Consider the following 22,164-nt stretch of genomic DNA (forward strand, 5'->3'; position numbering starts at 1 on the left):
CCCGGGGCCGGCCGGGGGCAGGCCCAGCGCCGGCCGCGGAGCCATTGGGCAGCCGGCGGCGGCGGCGGCGGGGCGGTGGGCGGGCGGCAGCGGGGCTCGGCACTGCGCGGTGCGGGAGCGGCGGTTCCCCCCTCCTTCTCCTCCTCCTCTTTCCTCCTCCTCCTCCTCTTCCTCTTCTTCCTCCCAGCTCGTCGCCGCTCCGCGCTGCCCCCCCTTCGCCTCCCCCGGCTCGGCCGCCCGGCCGGCCGGCTCCATGGCCACCAAAATCGACAAGGAGGCGTGCAGGGAGGCGTACAACCTCGTCAGGGACGATGCCACCGAGGTGAACTGGTAGGTGGCCCCCGGCAGCTCCCGGACAGGCACCGGTGCTCCGCGATTCCCCTTCTGCTCTCCCTCCTCCCCAAAGGGTGACTTCTATAGACCTGATTCCCCTTCTCCTCTTCCCCCCCTTCCTAAAGGATGGGTTTTTTGACAGTATGTTCCTCCCCATCTCTTCTTTTCCCTTCCTAAAGGCTGACTGTTAAATGCATTATTCCCCTTCCCTTTCCCCATCCCAAAGGGTGACTTTTAAATGCCTTATTCCCCTTGTCTTTTCCCCTTCCCAAAGGGTGACTTTTAAATGCCTTATTCCCCTTGTCTTTTCCCCTTCCCAAAGGGTGACTTTTAAAAGCCTCATTCCCCTTCTCTTTCCCCCTTCCCGAAGGGTGACTTTTAAACGCCTTACTCCCTTCTCTTTCCCCCTTCCCAACGGGTGACTTTTAAATGCATTATTTGCCTTCCCTTTCCCCCATCCCAAAGGCTGACCTTTAAATGCCTTATTCCCCTTCTCTTTTCCCCCTCCCAAAGGGTGACTTTTAAATACAATGGCTCTACAATCGTCCCTGGAGACCAAGGGGTAGACTATGAAACCTTTAAAAGGAAATGCACAGGTAAGCTCCGTCTTGATTGCTTTGGCACCTTACCGGGTTTCTTGCTGCCCGGTGCACGGGGGGAAAGGATGGGAGAAAACTTGGGTAAACTGGAATTAGTGCTGCTGCTTCCCCGTGTCTGCCCTGTCCTGCATGATCGGTTTTCCAGCCACCACAGAGTGCAGCTCACTGAAGTCCATAGTCCAGCTGGTCCTTTGTCTCACCCTTAGACTTAAGGTCCTTTGGGCTTTTTTTCCCCCCCTTTGCACAATTTTTCATTGCTTCTCGGTTATAAACAAGATAAAACGCTTGATTAGCAACGGTCTCCTTGTTTAGCACTGCAGTTTCAAAGCAAAAAAGACTCAATTTTTGTGGCTAAAAAGATGCAGTCATACAGATCGTTTTGCAATAAAATTCTTTGGTAAATTGTATTCGTAGCGCTACAGTAACTCCAGTTAGAAGGCTTGCTCGGATTTTTTAAGAACATGAAACCTGAGAAGAGAGTGCTTATGCCGGAGATCGGCTCGAACAATACAGCACTGAAAACAATCGTATATGAGGCGTTGCACAACCGCAACAGTTGCGGCTCTAGGTTTAAACGTGGCAGTTGATTGTTGAACTGTCGGTTGTAGAACATTAACAGGAGATATGAAGCCTGGGGAAAATGAAAATGAGTTGAGAAATATTTAACTTCATCTGATCTTAACTTTTGACATGTTTTACAAAAGCGGGCTTTGATTTTTCTCAAAATAACTTCTGCAGGGGAATTGTATAGCTTTTCCTCCTACCTTGGCCGCTATTTAACAATGTCTCCAAGTGACGAGCTATGGAAGCATTTGTAACTAATACTGGACTATAGCAAAGTTGTCCTCACTGATCTAGTTACTCTACAATCAAGTATTATGGTTAACCTGTATCTTTAGAATTATGTATCTGTATTGCAAAGGAGCTGTGTATTGAGCAGTCTCTCCCTTCTCAAGGTGGGGCGAGCCCCGGAGGCACTTTAGTCAGAGTCCCACAGCTATTGAAACGCCAGTGCCTGTCCAGATGGTCTCCCCTGAGATGGAGGGGAGAACTTCCAGTCATTTAAATGAGAGCAGGACTGGTCTCATCAGTCAATAAATATCACAGGAGAAAAATACATTTTAGCCCTTGGAAAGCAGCCACTAAATCAAGACGGTTTAGACTGCTCTGCTACAACATTTGCAGTGGGGTCTTATTAGGATTAACACAGCGACTTGTTTCCAGCTGTTCTTGAGATCTTTGCAGGGAAAATTCTCAAAACCGAAAAGGATCCTCTTATAGTTGATGTCAGAAGAGCTGATACCCTGTACTGCAAGAACTCCTTCCCACTCAAGTCTTCTTAATGGGCAACATAAGGAAAAAAGCAATTACCTGGCATACAGGGAAACCCAGGGCTCAGCACTTCTGAAGTTCATGCCTAAAGGGTTAGTAGTTTTCTTGGGAGGTCAACTGCTTCAGTATCTGAGTGCCACATTCTCTGTCTCCTCTTGTGGCCAAGGTAACTGAGCATCTCCAGCATCTCCAGACATCTGAGGCTTGCAGAGGAACCTTCCCCATTTATTTTCTCTCCCTGTTTTTTTAAGGAGTCCATGTCTTATTTTGTCTGAACGGATTTTTAATGTTTTGCCTGGAGTGGCACCCTTTCAAGAACAGTTCCTAGCTTCCTTTCTGTAGCAAAGGGAATACTTTTATCCAGTGGCTCAGCAGGCAGAGGAGCTTTGGTAGGGAGCACGCACCGGTTGGGCTGGGTAGGATGCATATAACAACTAATGGAGGCATATATTGCACTTTGGAATACGGCCAGGTTTGTTTTCTTGCCATCATTTGCATGTGCCAAACCCTTATTTATAAACAGGGTATTATAACAGATAGAGTTCAAGGAAACCTTGTTTTATACCAGCAAAGTGTCAAGCTGACCCCAGTACTGAAGCATGTTTAGAGCAAAAAAGGAAATTTTGCATATTTTAGGCATGGGCACAGTAGGGGAAGAGTTAAATAAAGAGCATCTGTGGGGTAGACTGTGGCCTATGGTTAGCCTTTAATGTGGAGCTAAATCCTTTATAGCTGCTCCATCACTCCCCTTCCCTCTTCCTTCTTTCCCTCTTCATTCGCATGTACCTGGTATGGGCTGCTCCTTGGCAGACCAGGGGCAAGAGGTTGTTCTCTAACTTACCTCTGGAGCACAGTTGTTGGAGAACTTAAAAGAACTGGGCAAATTCATGTACCAGGTTCTTGGCTAAGTGCTAGAAAGGATCTTCCTCCACCCACGAATTAGGGTGCAGCAGTTGGGGAAGGAAGAGATGCAAGTTTTGGTGCCTCCATCTGTGCAGCCACTCTTCACCTGGACCACTAGACGTAGTCAGAAAACAAGGCTCGTGCCAGCATTGAAGTTAGAGCTTTCTTTCCCATCTGGAAGAAAGGTGCCAAATGTTACTATGAAGTAGAGCTGAATCAAAGTCAGTAAAAAAGAGTAGGGGGGATGGGAATTGCTGCTAAATATTATTTCTTCCTACTGCTACGTCTCTTCCCTCCTGGTCTGCGGCCCATCTCCTTCTCCATTTTGCTGGAGGGGAGAAGAGCTACTATCAATGCAAACAGCTTCAGTAAATGTGATTAAAAGAGTGAAAAAATGGCATCAGAATAAATTTCCTTCCTTGTTTTGAATTCCTGTTTTGTGAAAAACAATGCCCTGAAAGCCACAAAGTACTGCAGCTGCCTCTGGTAGAAGCTGAGCATAATTTGGTGGTTGAAGGTGAGAGTGGGAACTGGAATTGAAAACCTCAGGATGCAGAGTGTCACCAAGCCCCTCTGTCAGAGCTTGCTGTGTTCTACTTTCTGCACCATCTATTTCCTGCCATTCTGAGTGGCAAACATCTGTCCCTCCCACTTTCTTTAATAACCATTCTTATTAAAAGCACCTTCGGCATGCAGTACATATTGCTTGCCTCCAGGGCATTAAATTACCGAGCAGGCGGTGTCAGTGTGTGCTAATTCATGTGGCTCTGAGACCAAGAAGGTCTTTTGTACCAGTTTGGAAGACATTTGCCTGTGGTGGATGTCCTGCCCTTGTGCAACGACAGAGGTTAGGAAGGGCTGGAGGGTAGTAGGGTTGTATTTTCGCTTTTTCTTCCCCCCATACATAACCCTTTTCATGCAGACCGTGGCCCAACCCATTCCTGATTCTGCATACCTCCTCGGGGAATGAGAGTGGTTGAGGACAAAGGGAAAAGCAAGAAACTGAAATTGCTTCTTTTAATGGAAGTCACAGTTCAAAAAGACTCTGTTAGAAACCGTCTCTCTGCAAACCTCCAGCAACGCTCTGTGGGCTGCCGTTGAAGGAACACACGACAGACCGAGATGCCGAGCTCCTGGGGCAGTGAAGCCCGTGCCCTGAGCCAGGAGCTGCTGCTGCAGCCAGTCTGCCTTGGGCAGGTTTCATTATTCTCACTCAGATACGCATTGCACATCAGACCCCCAGGTCACATATCCTGGGGTGGAGGCTTTTTCTTCCTAAGCTCTTTACTAAGCTTTAGGTAATAGCAGAAAAGTTTAAGGAACTGCATAATCAAACTATCAACCTTTTCCCGTCCCACTGTTTGGGGACAGCAACTGCCACTCTTAAAGGAAGAAAACATGGTACAAAAAGCTTCTTCAGTGCTCTTTTGTTCAGGGTCCCAGGATTATGCTGCAAACACAGCCTGAACCCTTGACTTCTGCCTATCAGTTGCTGTCACGCTGTTGCTGTCGAGGTTTGCATCAGGCCACAAGACTTATACGGTTTGGCTGGGGACTAGTAGGCACTGCTTGAGTCTCAGGCAGTAGTCTTCTCTGTTCTCCAAAGACCAACCCCAGATGTGTGAACGCCTCTCTGCCAGTCTATCCCAAAGTAAAGTCGAGGAGGTTGGTTTAAACCACCAGCACAGTAAAGTCCTCATATGATTAGGAGGTGGCCGCTGGTGGCATTTCCTCTTGCAGACCTGTGTAGTGACCAACGTACGTGACTGTATCGGCCTTTGTCTGACCCAAGGAGTCTGGAGACCAAAGTTGAGGACATTAATTGTGTCAGGGTCATTAAATACACAGCGTAGACACCCCCTGTGTCTTCTGGCTAAGGACTGTTTTGGTTGGGCTTAACAGCACAGATCACCTCTGCATTAAATAAGGACTTAATTTAAGGCTTTTGATCCATTTTACTTCATAGTTACAGCTCTTGCCTCTGCAGATGGCATGGATCCAGACGTAGCATTCATTTGGTGTGTAGTAGTACGTGCCATCAGTACACTTTAAAAAAAAACAGCTGAGCTGGTGGATTTGAAGCCAGAAACACAGATAGGAGTTGAAGGTTATTGTACAGAAGGATGTGAAGGCTCTTGGGGGATTTTTTGTTGTTTTTAATTTCAAAGTCTCGTAACTGGGCTGGTGATGCTGTTGCTGAGAAGAGTAGAATGACATACAACTGAGATACCGAACTAAAAGTCCGGTCAAAAACATCCGCTTAAACTTTTGTGTGTGTCAGTAATACCTGACTGCACCGGACAGCTTATCTCAGTTTCTGTATTACGAAGCAGCAGAGCATCGCATTGTCTGTCTGTGCTTTACTTTAGTTTTTTTAAAGTATGTATTCTGCCATTAAGTAACGGAGAGGTTGGAAAACTGTGTTTCCCCCATGCCACATGTGAACAGTTGTTTTTCAATGCATCGCTGACAAAAGAAATAATGAGCCTTTTATTTGGAAAGCCCCAGTCCAGATAAATAATTGCAATGACAGCATGAAATGGGATAGTTATTCATGTGTCTGAAAAGATCAAACCAAAACCACACTGTGCATTCAGCATGAGGAAGAACTGAAAATCTTTGGGCTGAAATAAATACCCTATAAAATCATTTCTGGTTGACATAAAATATTGGGAAGAAAATAGAAACAGAATCAGCTCCTAAGACAAATGCAGGCTCTTTGGGGCTTATGACAATTGTCCTATAAAGCCTGGCCTGCATATAAAATTTAGGAGCTAAGAGTTGAGAGATCACCAACATTATGTTGGCACCTTAGGTTGTAGGAAAGGTTTGTAAAAATGCACAAGGACGTATAATGAGATAGGTGCTTATCTGTATTTGGCTGCATCTTAAGTTGCTAAAATGGGCTTTGTAAATCAGTCTCCTACTGCTTTTGTTTTTCCTCTTTAATGTTCGTCTTGCCTGCTTTCCCTTAATATCTGTTAAAGGAAGACCTGGGGCCATGGGTGGCTTATGGGAACTTCACACTGTCTTTGCAGCATTTCCCTGCCCCTGTGCCCTCCCTGCTCGCTGTGAAAGTCATGCTCTTGGGAGGGTTTGCTGAAGTGGCGTGTGTTTGACAGCGATCTCCTGCCAGCTGGAGCTGTGGCTTAGACTGTCCCTTGCAATGTACAGGAGGTTGTTCTGGGGAATGTTCCTCACTCATTTTTGTGGGAGTAACTCATCACGTCGAGTTCAGCACTGAAATAGTAACTCTTTGCATTCAGTTTAGTTTTGTGATGCTTAATTAAAATAGCATGGCTGCAGGTCAGCATTTTACCATCCTGTGCGAGGCATAAGAGCAGGTAAAGAGGAGCGTTGTATCTTTTGCATGGCCTTTGTTTTGGGGCCTGCCTGGCCCTCACTTCTGGCCAACTAACGTAACCGTTCCTTCCTTCAGAGAAGGGAAACAAAGATAGCTGGATCCCCTGTTTCCTCCCACTCTGCCCTCCAGTACATACCCAGGTCAGGTGAGAGACCACTACAGGACCACTGTCACTGGGGTAGCAGCAACTCATTCTGACGAAACGCTGCTGGGGGCTTTGCTGGACCAGAGAAAGCCGAAGAAGTCAGCGTGGGGTCATCCTCCCCAGGCACTTGTGTCCCAAGGACCCTGTACTCACGTCAGCCACCCCAGGTTACATGGAAAAGGTTTGGTGCCCCAGCTACAGCATGCCCTGTGGTTACGGTCCTGAGGTCAAACATTTTGTATTTGTCGTAGATGACTTAATGAACATGTCTGCATGGTGCAAGGCAGCATTGCATCAGAGATATGTGGGCTTCAATACAGGGTTAAAGAGGGACAAAACAGTGTAGTAAGACGTAGGGAAGGTTTTCTGTCTGCACTTCTAGCCACGTGACTACAGGGGTGACTGAAGAGGTGGAAAATGGACAAATTAATCTAAAATGGATTCATTTGAAACAAACAAATCCTCATGAAACCTGTCATGCACTACCAGTAATTCATTGTTGGACAGAACACAAAAGCAAATCATTCCATCAGCTGCCTTGCTGTATGTGACCTTGATTTAGCAGGCAGGTGAAGCTGGGAGCAGTGGCCTTATCTTGGCATCTCTCTGGCTTGGCCATTCAGAGCCGTAAGGCTAAGAACCACGAAGCTTTTGACAGTGTATTTCTTTCCTGCAGCTATTATCTTTTACTGATGAGTCAGTGCATTTTAATCTAATGGGGAATTTTTTAGTACAGCTGAACCAAAGGGTTTGAGTGGATGAAAAAGAGGAGAATACCATCAAGGAGATCTCTGCAGCTTGGCATTGAGCTTTGTTGACAGCCAAGGGCAGCTTAATCAGTATATTTGGAAAATCCTGCCTACTGATAAGTAAGGGGTTGGGAGAAAAATACTAAGTGATGCTCATTAAGGCATTCATTGTACTCTTCAGTGTTTCTATAGCCCTATTGTCATGCTGTACAACCACAGTTAAAGGAGTAGTGATATTAGTAGGAATTAATGTTGTTAATTTCTGCTGTTTGTAACTTTCCAGATCTTCTCAAATAAAGCTGCTATTTCAGTTCTATGCAGATCTATTATTTGCTTCTCTCTGCCCTGAAATTCATGGCTTAGTGACTAGGAAGGTGGTTATGTTGAGCTAGGCAGGATTTCCTCTTTTAGAGGAAATCTACTGTCTCTCTGATTTGTTACACTCCCCCACACACCCGGCAAATTCCTAAAACCACTATAAGTGGTTTTGTGTGAAAAGGGGGTTGGGGGGGTGTTGTGGATATTAATGCCTTGAGATTTCTAGCGGAGTTGGCACTGATGGCATTGATGCATTCCAGCACAGCAAGGTGATCTGCAGGGTAGAACTGATTAACTGTGAAAGAGGAAATCTCGAGTATAAAAGAACTTGTGTTTTGATCCCGTTATCACTCTGAACATGCTTCAGACTAATTGTGAAATTCAATCACTTCTGCTCAGGGATTTTGACCTGCAGTTGGAGGGGCTCATACCCAGGCTGAGCTAGCGCTTAAAATCTCCGTGTCTGTCCCTGTTGCCCTTTTAGGAAAAGAGACATGTTAATTGCTAAGGGCTCCAATTCACATTCCCTCTTGGCTTTATCTGCAGCTGCTGAAACGCTCCTCAGCTGCTGCAATTCACAGACTGGCACATCAAGTTAAAGCATCACGTATTGGTAGTTTATATTAAAAACACTGGACTGAAAATTATGGCAGCTGAAGAGCCTGTTCTGCCTGCTGTGGGGACACAACCTCCATGGGGAGACAGGAGGAGAAAGCACGCAGCTTGGGTGTAACCTTTCAAGCCCCCACAAGTAAACCAGGTAAATTCTGCCCAGGATGGTGACTCAGAGCCCCGCATCTAACCTCAGTTGCTCATTAAACTTATTGGGATTTAATGTGATGAAATAAGAGTTGCTCATAGTCACTGAGTAGTAGGTGATCTAATAGATAAAAGCCCACGTGGAATTGCTGGGTTTGGCTCTCTTTGGTGCCACTGATCAAGCTGCTTTCAGACAGGATGGGAAAGCACTCAAACTCTTCTGCTGAGAAGCAAATCCTGCTGCTGCCAGTGATCTGTGTGTTCATGTCAAATTAAAGTTCATGCTGATGGATAAATTCCTTCAACTTCCTTTCTACATCGCTATGAAAAAGCACTGCTTTTTCACATTCATTATATTTTTGCATTGTTTTTATTATAAAGGGGCATATTCCAAAGCAGTCTTCAGGATCTGTAACAGCCTTTGGTAGAAGGGGCAGGGATGAAAAACCTACATACTCAAGGTGGAAAGCGATGGGTCAATGGGAAGGGCTGTGACACGGTTACAGTATAGTAGGGGCCAGGACTTCATGACATTAAAGTGCCTTCCAGCACTGTGTTCCCATAGGAACCACAGTACAATTCTTAGTGGAGTGTGGCCTCCTTTACTGTCAGATCTGGGAAAGCAAGTTTTTTTCATAGAACTGTTAATAGTAACGTTAGGGGATTTACTGTCTCTCTTCACCTTGGGTATTTCCTGGCTGTCGGTTCATTTATGGTTCTAATCAATCTTGGGAAGAGGATTTACTGTCAGAAACAGGAGTCCCTCCGTGCATTTCTTGTACTTGAAAGTAATAGGGTATCTGAGAGAGAAGTTTTGTTTGCCTGCACTGTCGATACACATGACTTACTCTCCTTCCAAAGTTCCATCTGGATTTTTCCTTTGAATAAGATCTCTCTTTCTCTTTGTTTCAATTTTGAAATCTAGAGAGAAGTTTGTTTTAAGCACTGTACCGGCTCACACACATCCCTACATACATTTTCCAGTTTTCCCCAGTAGTCCTCTGTCAGTGGCAAAAAAGTACATAGAGAACAAAATAAGGAGAGCATAGGTGGATTTTTTTCAGACTTAAAAAGTCTTATCTTTTATCAAGGGGAAGTTGTCTTTACTCCCACTTTGGCAAAACAAAGTGTTAAAGAAGCTTTGAGATCTGTCAGCTTTCAGAGAACATCCCACTTTTTTTGCATTGGCTTCTAGCAGCTTATTTTCTGGGGATGAGCAATTTAGAGCTGCTTCTCCCCTATTCCCAGAGCTCCTGGGGTTGTCCTGACTGTTCATGGAGCATGCTGTAACGGATCCAAGGATGGGGATGTTGGCAAACATTGCTACACCTGGAGCCTGTGTTTCCACCTGGCAGTAGTCAAGACAGCAAATAACTATAAAGCATGTTGAACTGGTCACAACAAGCATAACCAGGATTTGCATGATTCTTTTCAAACAGCAAGTTTGTTCTTCTATTTTGAGTCATCTCATTTCATTAGGAGGTCTGGAGTGACCTCTAACAGATGAAGTAGCTATGATTAGGTATATTCCACGATTGCACAACTGTCCATCTGCTCTGCTTTTCTGCACAATCCTGGTTGAAGGTTCCAGTATGGTGTATGCCACCGAGGCTGGGGATACGAGTGGATGGTATCACATCCTTTCCAAGTGCCTGTGATCATGACGGCGTCCAACTGCCTCGGTTGATGAGTCACCCTGCAATGAAGGAACGAACTCTTCGAGACAAGGAGTTTACAAGGTTTTTACACATATGGCCAGACTAAATAACTCTAGTCTGGCGTGATATAGCAGAAACCAGCTGTGAAACAAAGATCAGAACAGTTCTAAAATCCAAGGCCTTTCTCTACAGGGCTTCAGAAGGAGTAGAAAAACACATCTGGGGAAGTAATTGCAGATTTTTCTTCTGCTCCTTCTTCTCCCCTCCTTCTTGTAAACTCATACTACAAGTGAGCCAGAAATGTTGCTGAAGGGAAGGAGGGAAAAGGATCAGATTTGCACAATGGCCAGTTTCTGGGTATATGTTATAAAATGTGACCCAAATCCTGCTATCTTGTAAGAAAGAGATGCTGGGAAATCACTTTCTTCCCTTCTTGAACAGTGACCTGCAGTTGAATGATCTGGCTGAATGTGTAACTGGGGTTAGCTCTGTCCTCTTGAACTGCCCGTTGACTGTATTTTAGCCATTTCCAAACTCACTAGCAGCACACTAATGTGGCGTGGGGTGGCCAGCACAGCCAGCTTCCTCCCAGTAACTCAGAGCACCCCAGGAAGAGGCAGACCTAACACTGGCAAAGTGCACCTTGCAAGCAAAGGGCAATATGAGCAGAGCCCCTGTATTGCCTTGGTAATCCCGAACGATGGTATTGTAACACAGGATCAGTAGCTTGGCTTGGTCTTTAAGCTGACAGCAATAGTCTCACCCTGGAAAATGGCAAGGCAGGAATGTTTCTGTTTTTAATAATTTTATCCTTTTTGTTTTGTCTCTCCAGACGATGTTCGATTGTTTGGCTTTGTCCGATTTACCACCGGCGATGCCATGAGTAAGCGAGTCAAGTTTGCCCTCATCACTTGGATTGGAGAGGATGTCAGTGGCCTGCAGAGAGCCAAAACTGGGACCGACAAGACTCTGGTCAAAGAAGTAGTACAGGTAACCTCTTCTTTCTGCTTCTAACCACCAGTTCTCATCACTTCCAGCTCTACAAACGCCAGCAGGAGGTGAGAGAGGGGGAAGGATTGGATCATCCTTCAACTTAGTAGTTAATCCTTTAAAAAGAAGACAGTTTCCTATTGCCTGTCTTCCTGCTAGGAAGACTTAACGTCTGCCCTTTGAGCAGTCAGGCATAAAGAAGCACCTTTGAGCTTAAGGCTGTCTTAACTATTTCATGAGGAGGGAATATATGCACTCCCCTCCTTGTCACCATTAAGATGTTTCCCATCTCCTTCCTTGATATGGAAATAATATAATATTGAATGGTGGAGAACAAGGCAGTATCAAGTTAAGCAGGTAAACATAAAAACCCACGCCCTTGTTTAAACTTCTCTTGAGGCCTTTTGTCTCTGCACAATGAATTCCTGGACCTAATCAACTCAAGTCTGAAGTCCCTATCAGTACCAATTAACTAACAGCTCTTAATAGCTAACTAGATTTGAATAGTCTTCTGTTTGGCCTTGGGCGTGTGAGGGAAAAAGAGAAATGTGCTTCGTATGCACCTTGGAAGGGTTTCACTTGCATTTATCTGCCCCCACTGAGCTTATCGTTTAACTCTCAAGGCCTCCCAGGGCACTCTGAGTCAGGCTGGCTCTGTTGGGCTCTAAGCTCAGTCCAAGCGCATGAAAACAAGCAACAGCTGCAAGAGAAGTGAATTGTGGAAGGCTGCAAAGAACTGCTGCTGAAAAGCTGCCTTTAACAGAGAAGATGCTAACATTTAGCATGTTTCTTCTGAAGTATTAAAGCAAGATTAGCTCTTTCAGCTAAACCTAGGGCCAGCTCTCCAATGCCTGAGAAATGGTCTTTCTTAAGTGCTTGGAGAACAGACTGACCATTGAAATAATCTCCCTCAATAACTGCGTTCTTGCCTGTGTAAAGAAATCTCCCAATAGGACAACATGGAGGATGAGAATGAAGTCCCCCTCAATTCATTGGTAGTTTGTATGATACAGAAGATTATATTTAGATAAGAAGCATGAAGAATATAATAAATTCATATCCTTCCAGAAGATAAGCACTAGTGCTAAATGTTTCAAAATGACAACTAGGCAGAGGGGTCCTTTCTGAAAAGAAACTTCCATAATGACACCTGAGAGATAGGAAAGCAAATCTCTGTTCATGTGAAGCAGCTGAAAGTATGTAATTGTAGCTGAAGATTAAATTATAGAGTACTAATGAATGACTCATATAAGAGTCCCTAAGCCCAAGATTTTTTGAAAAATATGTTTAGACAATTTATTCCTGTTGAGTTGAATAGCATTCCTGAATGCTCTTCTAAGATCTGTCCCTCAGGTCTGTTACATATAATTTGCAATTTCACTTGTTTCATCTTTGATTAGTAGTCTGTATGAGTTAATAATCTGGTGGAACATTAACCATTCTTGGCTGTTACTTAAAAGCTTTCATATTCCAATTAATCTGTACTAAAATATGAAAACAATACAACTTGTGCTTAATACATTTCTTTTGAGCAACCATGTATATAATCCACTCCACAGCATTTCTGAATGTAATGTCAATGGTGATCTTTCCAAAAGACATTATCTTGACAACTATTTTGAATAGTTGCAACTGTGGAATCCCTCTGCGTAGGATAAAAGCAGAACTGTTTTATTCTTTTTATGCATGTAACCTTGCAGATAATCTGTCAAAACAAAAGAGGACAAGAAAGTCCAACTGGAATTTAGTGGAGGGAATTTATTGCAGAGCTATTTCACTCTTCCGAGTTCTTTTGACCTTCAAGTACATTCCCAGTGACCCCACTGCTTCTGATTTTTACAGAGATTATTTGAGATGTGAGTTATACATAGAAAAATACAGTTGGTTGTTTGCTGTAATGATAAACTACAGATCTGACTCAGTGTTGGTTCATCATTTGGAATAAGTATTACCCTAAAGTGGGAATTTTTTTCTTCACAAACCCTGAAGAGAATCTAGGCTATTGATGCAGTTTGGCTCTCTGTAGTTTTAGTTGTGTGCATGGCCCATAGGTGCACTTACCCTGTGCGACATGGCTCTCCTTCCAAGGAAGTGTGGCACAAGGAGGCTTTTTGTACAGCACATAACAGCTTTGATTTTGTGATCTATAGAAGCGATTGGTTGGGATTCCCGAACAACAGCTCTTCAGTCTGAGAAGCCCTCAGTAAAACTTGAAGGGCTCTCACTATCTTGTAGTATTTGCAGAAGCTAACTGTGGCTCTTTATTTAAGACCAAAGCTCCAGTGTGAGGGGAGGCCTGCTTTATATTCTCTGCTATGTTGTAGATGCATTGATGAGCTACGGTTGAGCTCTGCTCAAAGCTGAACAAACGCCAATAAATGTTGTTCTTCCACTGAGACACTCAAAGTGAAAGACAGTCAGCTTGAATACCACCTAGCAAGCAAAACCCACCATGTTGCATCTGTAGAATAAAGAGGGTTCACACATGGTGATTATTAACGGTCTCCTAGAAGCACCTGCCATAAGGAAAACGCGAGGGATATTAACTGTTGAAGAGTAGATTATGGGCTTGTGAACAAAAGGATGAAATATTATAAAGCAAGGAGAGGAACTGGGTTGCCCTCGCTTTTGTATTCCTCCCTTGGAAGGGGGAGCAGGTGCTGTGAATTCTATAGGGAGGTGGCTTGGGAAGCAATGCTGATAGTCAGCGGAGGAGGTTGCCAGAAAATCTCTCACGAAGAAAGGACAATTGATTTTTAGCTGTAATAACTGTAAAATTACAGGGATGAATCTCATCTGGTACAAACAGCCATAGTTCTCCTGATCTGTACTAGCTGAGAATCAGGTCTTCTTGCTTATTTGGGACTATCTTTATTACCTCTTTAATGTTGTTGGAAAATGGGGGTTGCATTTATTGTATTTATTTTGGATTGTAGAAAAGTGCATTTTGCATTTAAGGAACATTCAGTAGCTTTTTTCCACAGCCATTTACTTTCCATCCTTTCCTCTTTACCTCAGCTGGAAATCTTGGACCAAATCAAGCCTGTGACCTAGTCCAAGTCATTCAGCTGAGAGCAGGTTAGAAGTAAGGCCAGGATGGGGAACAAGTATTTACCTATATCTTCTTAAGGGTATAATTAAGTACTAATGTATGGAGACTTTCCTGTGTAAATGGAGACATGGAGTAAGGTGATGCAGTATCTCATCTTTTCTCCACTGAGCTTCTGTCTAGGCCAAGGACAGACCTAGGGGTGGGGGGTAGTAGCACATAATGTCCCATGCCTTGCAGGCTGTTGCTTAAGATGTTTGGGAGTTATTTTCTGTGGTACAGCCTAAACCTAGGTCTAGAATGATCTAAACAGCAGGGGAACTTTATGAAACAGTAAGCCAGGATGACTTCAACTACATGGCTGCATCTATTTTGTCATCAGCATGTCTCACCTTGTACATGTGGGTGAACTGGCAGATGCTTACTGTGAGCCACACATGCAGCAGACCCCACAGCATTTGTGTCCTCCACACAGCTGCAGTTTGATCACTGTGTACCACTCGTTGTCATGCCAAGGTTGTACCCAGCTGCCAGTAGATACCAGCTGAACAGAAAGGCTTTGGGCATATTTTCTGCTTGGCTAAAAAGGAGATCATCCAGAGCTTGTCTTAAACTCATGTTTTATGTCCCTGGCAGTAAGGATGGTTCTGCCTTTTACCTTCTTTGTATGCACAAGCTGTGGCTCATTCAGCCTTAGTACAAATCCATCCAGGAGACTCTCTGTGGTCTGAGGGCTGTTGTTTTGACCTCTTTTATTCCAGAGGCCCAGGAGAAACAGGTCGGTCAGCTCAGCTTAAGCCCAGAAATCAAGGCTATTGCACACTGCTCGTCATGGCTAGGAATGGCTGCCAGCATGAGGTTCAGTTCAGCCAGAAAAATTCCTGCAAGGTGAAACCTGGCAGCTGTGGGTTTTAAGTACAGGAGCGTCAGGCCTTCCAGTGAATGAATGGCCCCATTCACTTTGAGGAGAGGCAGAGGGATGATGTTATGGTGCTTTTCTTCGAGTAAGGACAAGCCCAGGCACAACGGTTGTGGGGCTGGGAGTGGCAACTGGTGCTAAAGTGGTCCAGTTTTGATGTAAATGCTGAAGAACTGAAAACAGGACTTAGTTTCCCTCTGAGTGTCGCTTCCTCTCTGTGAACTTGTTGCCCTTCATGACTGCATTTCCTACCAGGAGGTTCCAACCCTTCATTAGGCAGTATGGAGGTCTTTTTCCTGATGGGACTGTATTCCCCTGCAGGGCTGTCTCAGCAAAGGGACTGCCCAACCTTTGCCAGTTTGTCCTATTTTCCATGAATTTTGACTCTCCTCTGTTTTCTTCAGCACTCCTGCCCCCACAAAGTCATGTGCTCTATTATTTGCCTAAATTATATTCAGGGTAAAACAGCTCTGTTTCTGTGAGCAAATATTCGTGGCATTTTATTCATTATTATTTTTGGTGAGGAATTTGCCTGGCTTTAGTGATGTCAACAAGTTTACCGAGTTGCTGCTTTGGAGCTCATGGCTGGACCTTCTTTTGTTCACCTTTCTCTTTCCCTCTGGATTCCTCACTGCACCGATGCTGGTACCTCATGAGGGAGGACCCACTTATGGGGTTACTGTCCCTGGTCTTGGGACAGATAAAACATATACAACTCCATGTATGTGCATTAGGTTTCTCATGTTAGTACAGTGGCCTAAACAGAAGATGGTTGAATAGCTTTGTTAGGGGCAGTCAGAAAATCAAACTCATATGGTAACGACTATGTCACGGTGGCTCTGAGAGAGTCTTTCTCAGGAGGGTGAGTGAGATCCTGCTGGGAAGGCAAACAGAATTGTTCTTTTTGACTGTTTTTCCTCTTCTGGTTTACTGTAATGACCATACCAAATGGATATAGATTTACGAGAACTCCTAGTCGTAGTCTAGAGAAAGTGGTAACTTTATAAGTAACTTTTTCAGGCCAGAATAAGCAGCTTCTCATCACCCCATATCTGACACACAGCCCTGTGACTTTTCCAGTGGGATGCAGCACAGATAGGAAGAATTTGCAGATCAGCTGAAATGTAGTTCCCGTTGCTGAGAGAATGTGTTTGCCAGAGGTTTGGGCTGGCTTCTCCCAGTGGCTGGAATTGGTCCATGTAAAAATTGGCGAGGAGTAAATTTGAAGAGAGGGTTTTTGCTGATAGCTTGGAGTCTGACAGCTGATCACAGGACCAGGTTTGGTGTAGCCATAGTAGAGTGAAGGGCAGTGGTACTGTACTGCTATCGGCGCTTGTCACTTTATAGCTCTCCTGGTACTCAGAGAAGGCCTGCTAGAACATACCTCTGCTACAGCCATAGGATGTGTCCTTTCTTCCCCGTGACCCCAGGTCCAGGACTCATACTGTGCTGGAAAAGAAACACGGGAGATGTCATCTCCTCTGTACTGCATCTGCACTGAAAATAAGATGACTAGTGGATGGGAGTGGTGACATTAAGCACAGTGGAACTGAGGATTTTGAACATTAGTGGAGGCTGCTGCAAGCCCAAGTGTAAATAAAAACAGCAAGAAGCTGCTCAGATACCTGGCACCATCCCTAGCTGCTAAGAACCCAAGTGTCTGTAGACGATATAAGGATTTTCCTTCTGGCATCAGGCCTACCCATGCTGGGATTTATAAGGGCCTCTGCAGACCTTTTTGGTACAGTATCTGCACCAGACAGATTTTCCCTTGGCCAGTTTAGGGAAATTTTATGGCCCCATATGCTAAACATTCAGCGCCTGGAAGAGGAAGAAAATCTACTCCACCCTTTTTTGTCCCCCCATAAAGTTGTCTGGAAGAGAGAGGCTGGACTGAGCTTGCTGTACAAATTTCATGCTTCCCAGGGAGAGATGCAGGCTCACTTTCCGCAACCTGACCTGCATGGTTGAAGCCCTTTCTCTCTGTGGTGTCGCATGGAGGTTGACACAGGGGATTGGATTGCAAAATTGTGATCCTCTGCTACTCAGGCACAAAGTGAAGCACGTGTTAGATAGGTGTATTGAAGAACCATGAGTAAACTTTATTAACTTTACTTTTTACATAGCATTCAGTAATTTGAGAGGCAAAGCAAAGAGACTGTGGTCACTGTTGTGTCATGAGAGTGATAAAGATAAATGGCATCATTGTTTTTGTTATCTGTAGGCTGCTGGTGACTCTGGGGTGAATACAAAGGCCAGGATTCATTCACAGGGCTTGCTGCGGTTGTAAAAAGCTTGAGGATAGGGGGAGGAGAAAAGGAAGTGGAGGATGTAAAATGAAGATGCATGTCAGCAAAGCAAGGTCCCAAGCATCAGAGTTATGCACTGTGCCTTAGGCGGCTCTAAGTTCTGCAATTCTCTTGAAAGGCATTAGATACGGTATGTGTGAGAGAAGAGAAAGCAGGGACTTTCCCCACCCCAGTCTCTTATGGGCAGAAAGAAAATCCGATGGCAGAGCAGAAATCTGGCTGAAGTCGGATGCCTGTTGGCATTGCTGTTAGCCGCTTGAAGCTAGGATTTTTCCTGGTGGTTTGCAGGAGCCAGTTTGCTATGATCAGTTATTTATAATTGCAGGTGACAGTCATGCCAAATAAGGACCATTGCCTGGTCTAGCTAACATCAGACCCAATTAAATCAGTTGGGAGTAGTTTTACATTCCGGCAGTTTCAGTGGGGGCCAAAAAAGAGAGAAATCTGGGTAAGATGGCCCTCAGCTGCAAAGTGCTGCTGTTGATCATGGGTGCCCAGTTGCCTGATCTGAGAGCCAGAGTTCCCCTCTGATCATGCATGAGTGCACTTGCAGTTTTAATTTCAGAATCAGCTGGATTCTGCAGAGTGAGCATTGAAGGAAAGCCTCCCCGCATTTATAAAATACACATACTTTTCATGGAGTCCCTCAGAAATTATTTTATGGGCCAGTCTCAGTTCTCACTAAACTCAGGGCAAAGACTAGCACTGAAGTCAGGTAGTCCTGGATAATCTGCTTCCCGAGTTGAGGAAAATTTGTTAACCCTGTTAGCACATAGAAAAGAAATTGAAGCAGCTCAGCTCAAAAATCACATAGGTAGCACACCACAGTGAGCATCAAATAGTTGAAAATCCTTTGTTTGGTCTTAGCAAGAGCTGAGCTTTGCACAGATCTCGCACAGGAGATCTGGAAGTAGGACACTTGTGAGCATAACCAAATCTGATGTTTCGGGCAGTTTGCTTCTTCATTTCCCACCTCAAAAAAAGGATTTTTTTTCTCTAAATAAACAATTTCTTTCCCATTTTCCCTGAACTCTGCTAAGACATGGATGAGTGCCTGCAATGTCTGTCTGTCCTCACACCAAGAAAGCCGACCACTGAAGCGTGGAGCGAAATGGTGCTGTGAAGCAGTTGTTATTTCTTAGGACTTTGTCTAGCTGCAGCTGAACTAAAGCAGAGCAGACAAGGCTTCTCGTAGCCGCTATAAGCTTTTTTTTCTCCCCCCACAAGCAACTCCTCGGTAGTGAGGATTTCCTACAGCATGAAACAGGATCAGCTGCAGCCTGGGAGACTGGCGGGGGGGAGGGAGCTGTTTTTGCTCTCCCTTCCATTTCTTCCACTGCATGAAAGAGGTGCTGAGGCTCTTTCAAGCTGAATCCTTCTCCACCCCCTCCTTTACACAACTCTGATCCCAAACTGAGACCCTTGAGACGCTGCCAAATAAAGAGCTCTCCCATGGCTTAAGAGTCTGAAACCAATTAGAACAGCCCCCCCTCCACAGTTGTGCTGGGGCTGTTCCAGCACCGGGGAGACCCACACAAGATGACTGCTTCTTCTCTCAAAGCATCACCTCATTCTCCCAGGCAGCCTCCGTCCATCACCTTTCGGGGCACTCGCTGCCCAGGGAGCCAGGCATTGCAGCTTCCCTGAGACATTGCAGCAGGGCTGCTGGGATTTTAATTCTTTTTTTTTTTTTGACGTCAGTTTGTCCCTGGCCCTGCGGAGTGCAATGGATGCTTGTGTTTTTCATGCTGTCTAAAACCTCTGTGGGTTGGGGGAAGGGAAAGACACATGCAGTGTTCTCAGTTGTGGTTAGGAAGGGAAGGAAAATGCTAAAGCAAGAAGCAAATGCGAATGTTTGCTGAAGATCTGTGCACACACATGCATGCCACCCTTGCTATGAGGCACGAGGGCCCCCACAAAGGAACAAATCCCTGACTGTAGTGACACTGCCGTGACAAGTGCCCTAAAGGCACCTTGGGATCCCATTCACAGTGATCTGTTCCGAGAAAGGTTTTCTCTGTTCACAACCTCACATCGCAGCATGCTGCCGAGGCCTTGCCCAGCTCCCGTAAGTTGCAAAGAGCATTCAAGCAGCTAGATAGCTGCTCTGCAGTACACAAGTATATTAATAAAGCGTGTCCTTAAAGGTCACTTTGGATCATTAGACCACAGAGCGTAGTGGAGCCTATTAACAATACCAGCAGCCTGTCTGATACAGTATCTTGGTTTTGGCCATGATGCGTATTAGATAGTTGAGGAGTCAGTAAATCTACTCAAGTAGACTTATTTGCTCCTGGTACCATCTGCATGTTGCTCAATCTTTAATCGAAGCATCCTCCTATCCTACGCCGATGGAGTATGATACTGTAGTGTACTGTGGTATAGCACTGTTCTCCTTTTTTTCGGAGAAGGGATCCTAAAAAGGGCAAAGATGGGATTAGTGGCTTGACCAAGATTATGCTGAGGGTCAGTGGCGGTTAGAAGGTCAACGGTTTTGAGCTTTTTAGTTTGTGTACTACTTAGGAAACTTGACCAAACCTAGCCTGTGCATTTAGCACTAGGAAGAGTTGTTGCATAGGGCAGGATTGGGTCTTGCAGCCGGTGACTGCAGAAGTAGACACATAAAATTTTTCCAGGTTAAGTCTTGGGTTTTGCCATCACTACTCTTCTGTCTCATCCACAGCTTCTATTTATCATCCCTACCACAGTAGATAAGGGTATGCAGCTCATACAGCCATGAAAGCTGGATAACCCGTCTTTATTCAGGTATTTGGACAAGCATCCCCCTTTTTTAACAGGCTTTTTCTTTATCTCTTGCAGAACTTTGCCAAAGAATTTGTGATCAGTGACCACAAAGAGCTGGATGAAGATTACATCAAGAACGAGCTGAAGAAAGCAGGGGGGGCTAACTATGATGCACAGACTGAGTAAACGCACAAACCTCCTGGCACCATCACCTGGATCTCAAAGGGAGGGGAAAGGCACAACAAACTAACACAACTGAGAGATGAGGCAACTGAAATCCCCAGCTTTCTGTGTGTGCACCTAAGAACTCTCTTTCTTTGCATACAGTGGACTTTTATTTTCCATTCCATCTCATGCAACATCCCTCTCTGGGGTTCTGTTTTTCTTTTTTCCCCATTTTTTTACTCATAACTCTGTCCATGTTCTCGCATCTGTGGAATTTAGGTTTGGCTCTGCTTTGGTCCTATTCAGCATTGTGTTTGTAGAGGCTTGCCATTGTGTCCTTCGTATGCCTGCATGTCTGTGTGTTTAGTTGGGCTCAACCTGGTCTCTGAGGGGAGAAAGTTTTGGGGGAGTTCTGAACATCGATTACTTTTTAAAAAAATTGTTCTGAATTATATTCTTGGGAATAATATTTTTTGCTGTGCCAGGCTCAGATCAACTTGAGTTGACTTCACTCAAATTTTGATTAAATTGTCTCAGCTTAAATGTCCAGCTGAGACGTTATCTAACAGCTTACACAACAAAGTGAACAAACGAAAAAAATCTTCAACTCTTAACAAATGGGAATAAATTTGCCTTAAACATTGCTTGACAGTTGCTATGCTATGTGTTGCATCTCTATCCCTCCCTCTTAAAAATAAGATCCAACATGATCTGAATGTGGTGGTTTTGTTGTTTTTTGGAGGTATCATGGCACAGTAAACTGAGGGGCTTAGAAATGTCTGGACACTTGTTCACTATTTTGTGTACATTGGTCTCTGGGTTTGTATTTGACTTTCCTAATGCTGGGGCTCAGGAGGTGAAACTGAAATGCATAGATTTCCTTTCTAAATGATGTCTGCAAAAATAGCAGCCGCTGAATCCTAGCAGCCTTCTCTGCCCATGTCCCCCCTATTTTTTTTTTTTTTTCAGTTAAACAGAATATCTTCAGTTATTTGGGGCCTTCAGGCAGTGAAACATCCTGCAGCTGTGACTGAGGGATGGAGCAGGGCAGCTCTGTCCCAGTCGGGATGAAACAACAGCAGAGGCCCAGAGAGAACCTGGGCACAGTTTGTTTGGAACCAAACTGTTTGTTTGGGGGGCTTCTTTGTATGGCTTTGTTTTTCCATCAAAGGTAATTGTCCCCAGAATTATGTGTAGGGGGAAACTGTGTTGTACTGGGGCTTGGGAGTCAGCGCTATAAACCTGTTACAGAAATAAATGTTTTTCAAGAACAGTTCTCAGCAACTCTGTTGTTCTTTTACCTTCCCTGCAACAAGCAGCCTATATTTAGGAGGTCTCTTAATCCTGGGTGTAAGGCTTTGAGCTCTTGCAATCTTGGGGCTATTAGGAGAATTAAACACTGGCTTAAATGTAAAATGATCTCGGTGCCTGCAGCCCTTGTCTGCTCGTCTCTGCTCTGAAAGACAGAGGTGACCACAGTGCATCTGACATACTTTAGTTCAGCAGCTCTACATCTGAATTTCCAGCACCAAAATGGCAAGTGGGAATTGTAATTAGGTCAAAGAGAATCTCACACCCACATAAAATAAATGCGGAGAGGTCAGGAACAGATTTGGGAGCAAGAACGACACTTTCAGAGGGAAGTTTTGCAGCTTCCTGCACAGGGTTACATGGGGTGTTACAATTCTAGACTGAACTTACTAAAACCTGCCCTGAAAGAAGGGAAACGGTTATTTTCTACAGGACTGACAGTAGGGACAGGCATAACTAATGGGAAAGAGCTTTGCAGAGAGCTTGTGATGCTCCAAGGCTTTGCCTTACTGGTTC

At 44.7% G+C, this 22,164-nt stretch overlaps 1 protein-coding gene across 1 annotated transcript; it reads left to right on the forward strand.

Moving 5' to 3' along the window:
- The first annotated feature begins 106 nt into the window (after positions 1-106).
- COTL1 (coactosin like F-actin binding protein 1) lies at positions 107-21,610 on the forward strand. The gene is made up of 4 exons (XM_069793352.1): positions 107-330; positions 847-929; positions 10,993-11,150; positions 20,248-21,610. Exons 1-4 carry the CDS (start codon positions 254-256, stop codon positions 20,356-20,358), a joined length of 429 nt encoding a protein of 142 aa, XP_069649453.1. The 5' UTR covers positions 107-253; the 3' UTR covers positions 20,359-21,610.
- Positions 21,611-22,164: the final 554 nt, after the last annotated feature.

The sequence above is a fragment of the Haliaeetus albicilla genome, chromosome 10 (genome assembly GCF_947461875.1).
Source record: "Haliaeetus albicilla chromosome 10, bHalAlb1.1, whole genome shotgun sequence".
In the NCBI taxonomy this organism is placed as follows: Eukaryota; Metazoa; Chordata; class Aves; order Accipitriformes; family Accipitridae; genus Haliaeetus; species Haliaeetus albicilla.

Bases quoted from the DNA above. Each gene is read 5' to 3' on its own strand.
- COTL1 (XM_069793352.1), top strand. From the start codon at position 254: ATGGCCACCAAAATCGACAAGGAGGCGTGCAGGGAGGCGTACAACCTC. The intron at 930-10,992 runs GTAAGCTCCGTC...TTGTCTCTCCAG, and splicing joins CTTTAAAAGGAAATGCACAG to ACGATGTTCGATTGTTTGGC. The intron at 11,151-20,247 runs GTAACCTCTTCT...TATCTCTTGCAG, and splicing joins TGGTCAAAGAAGTAGTACAG to AACTTTGCCAAAGAATTTGT.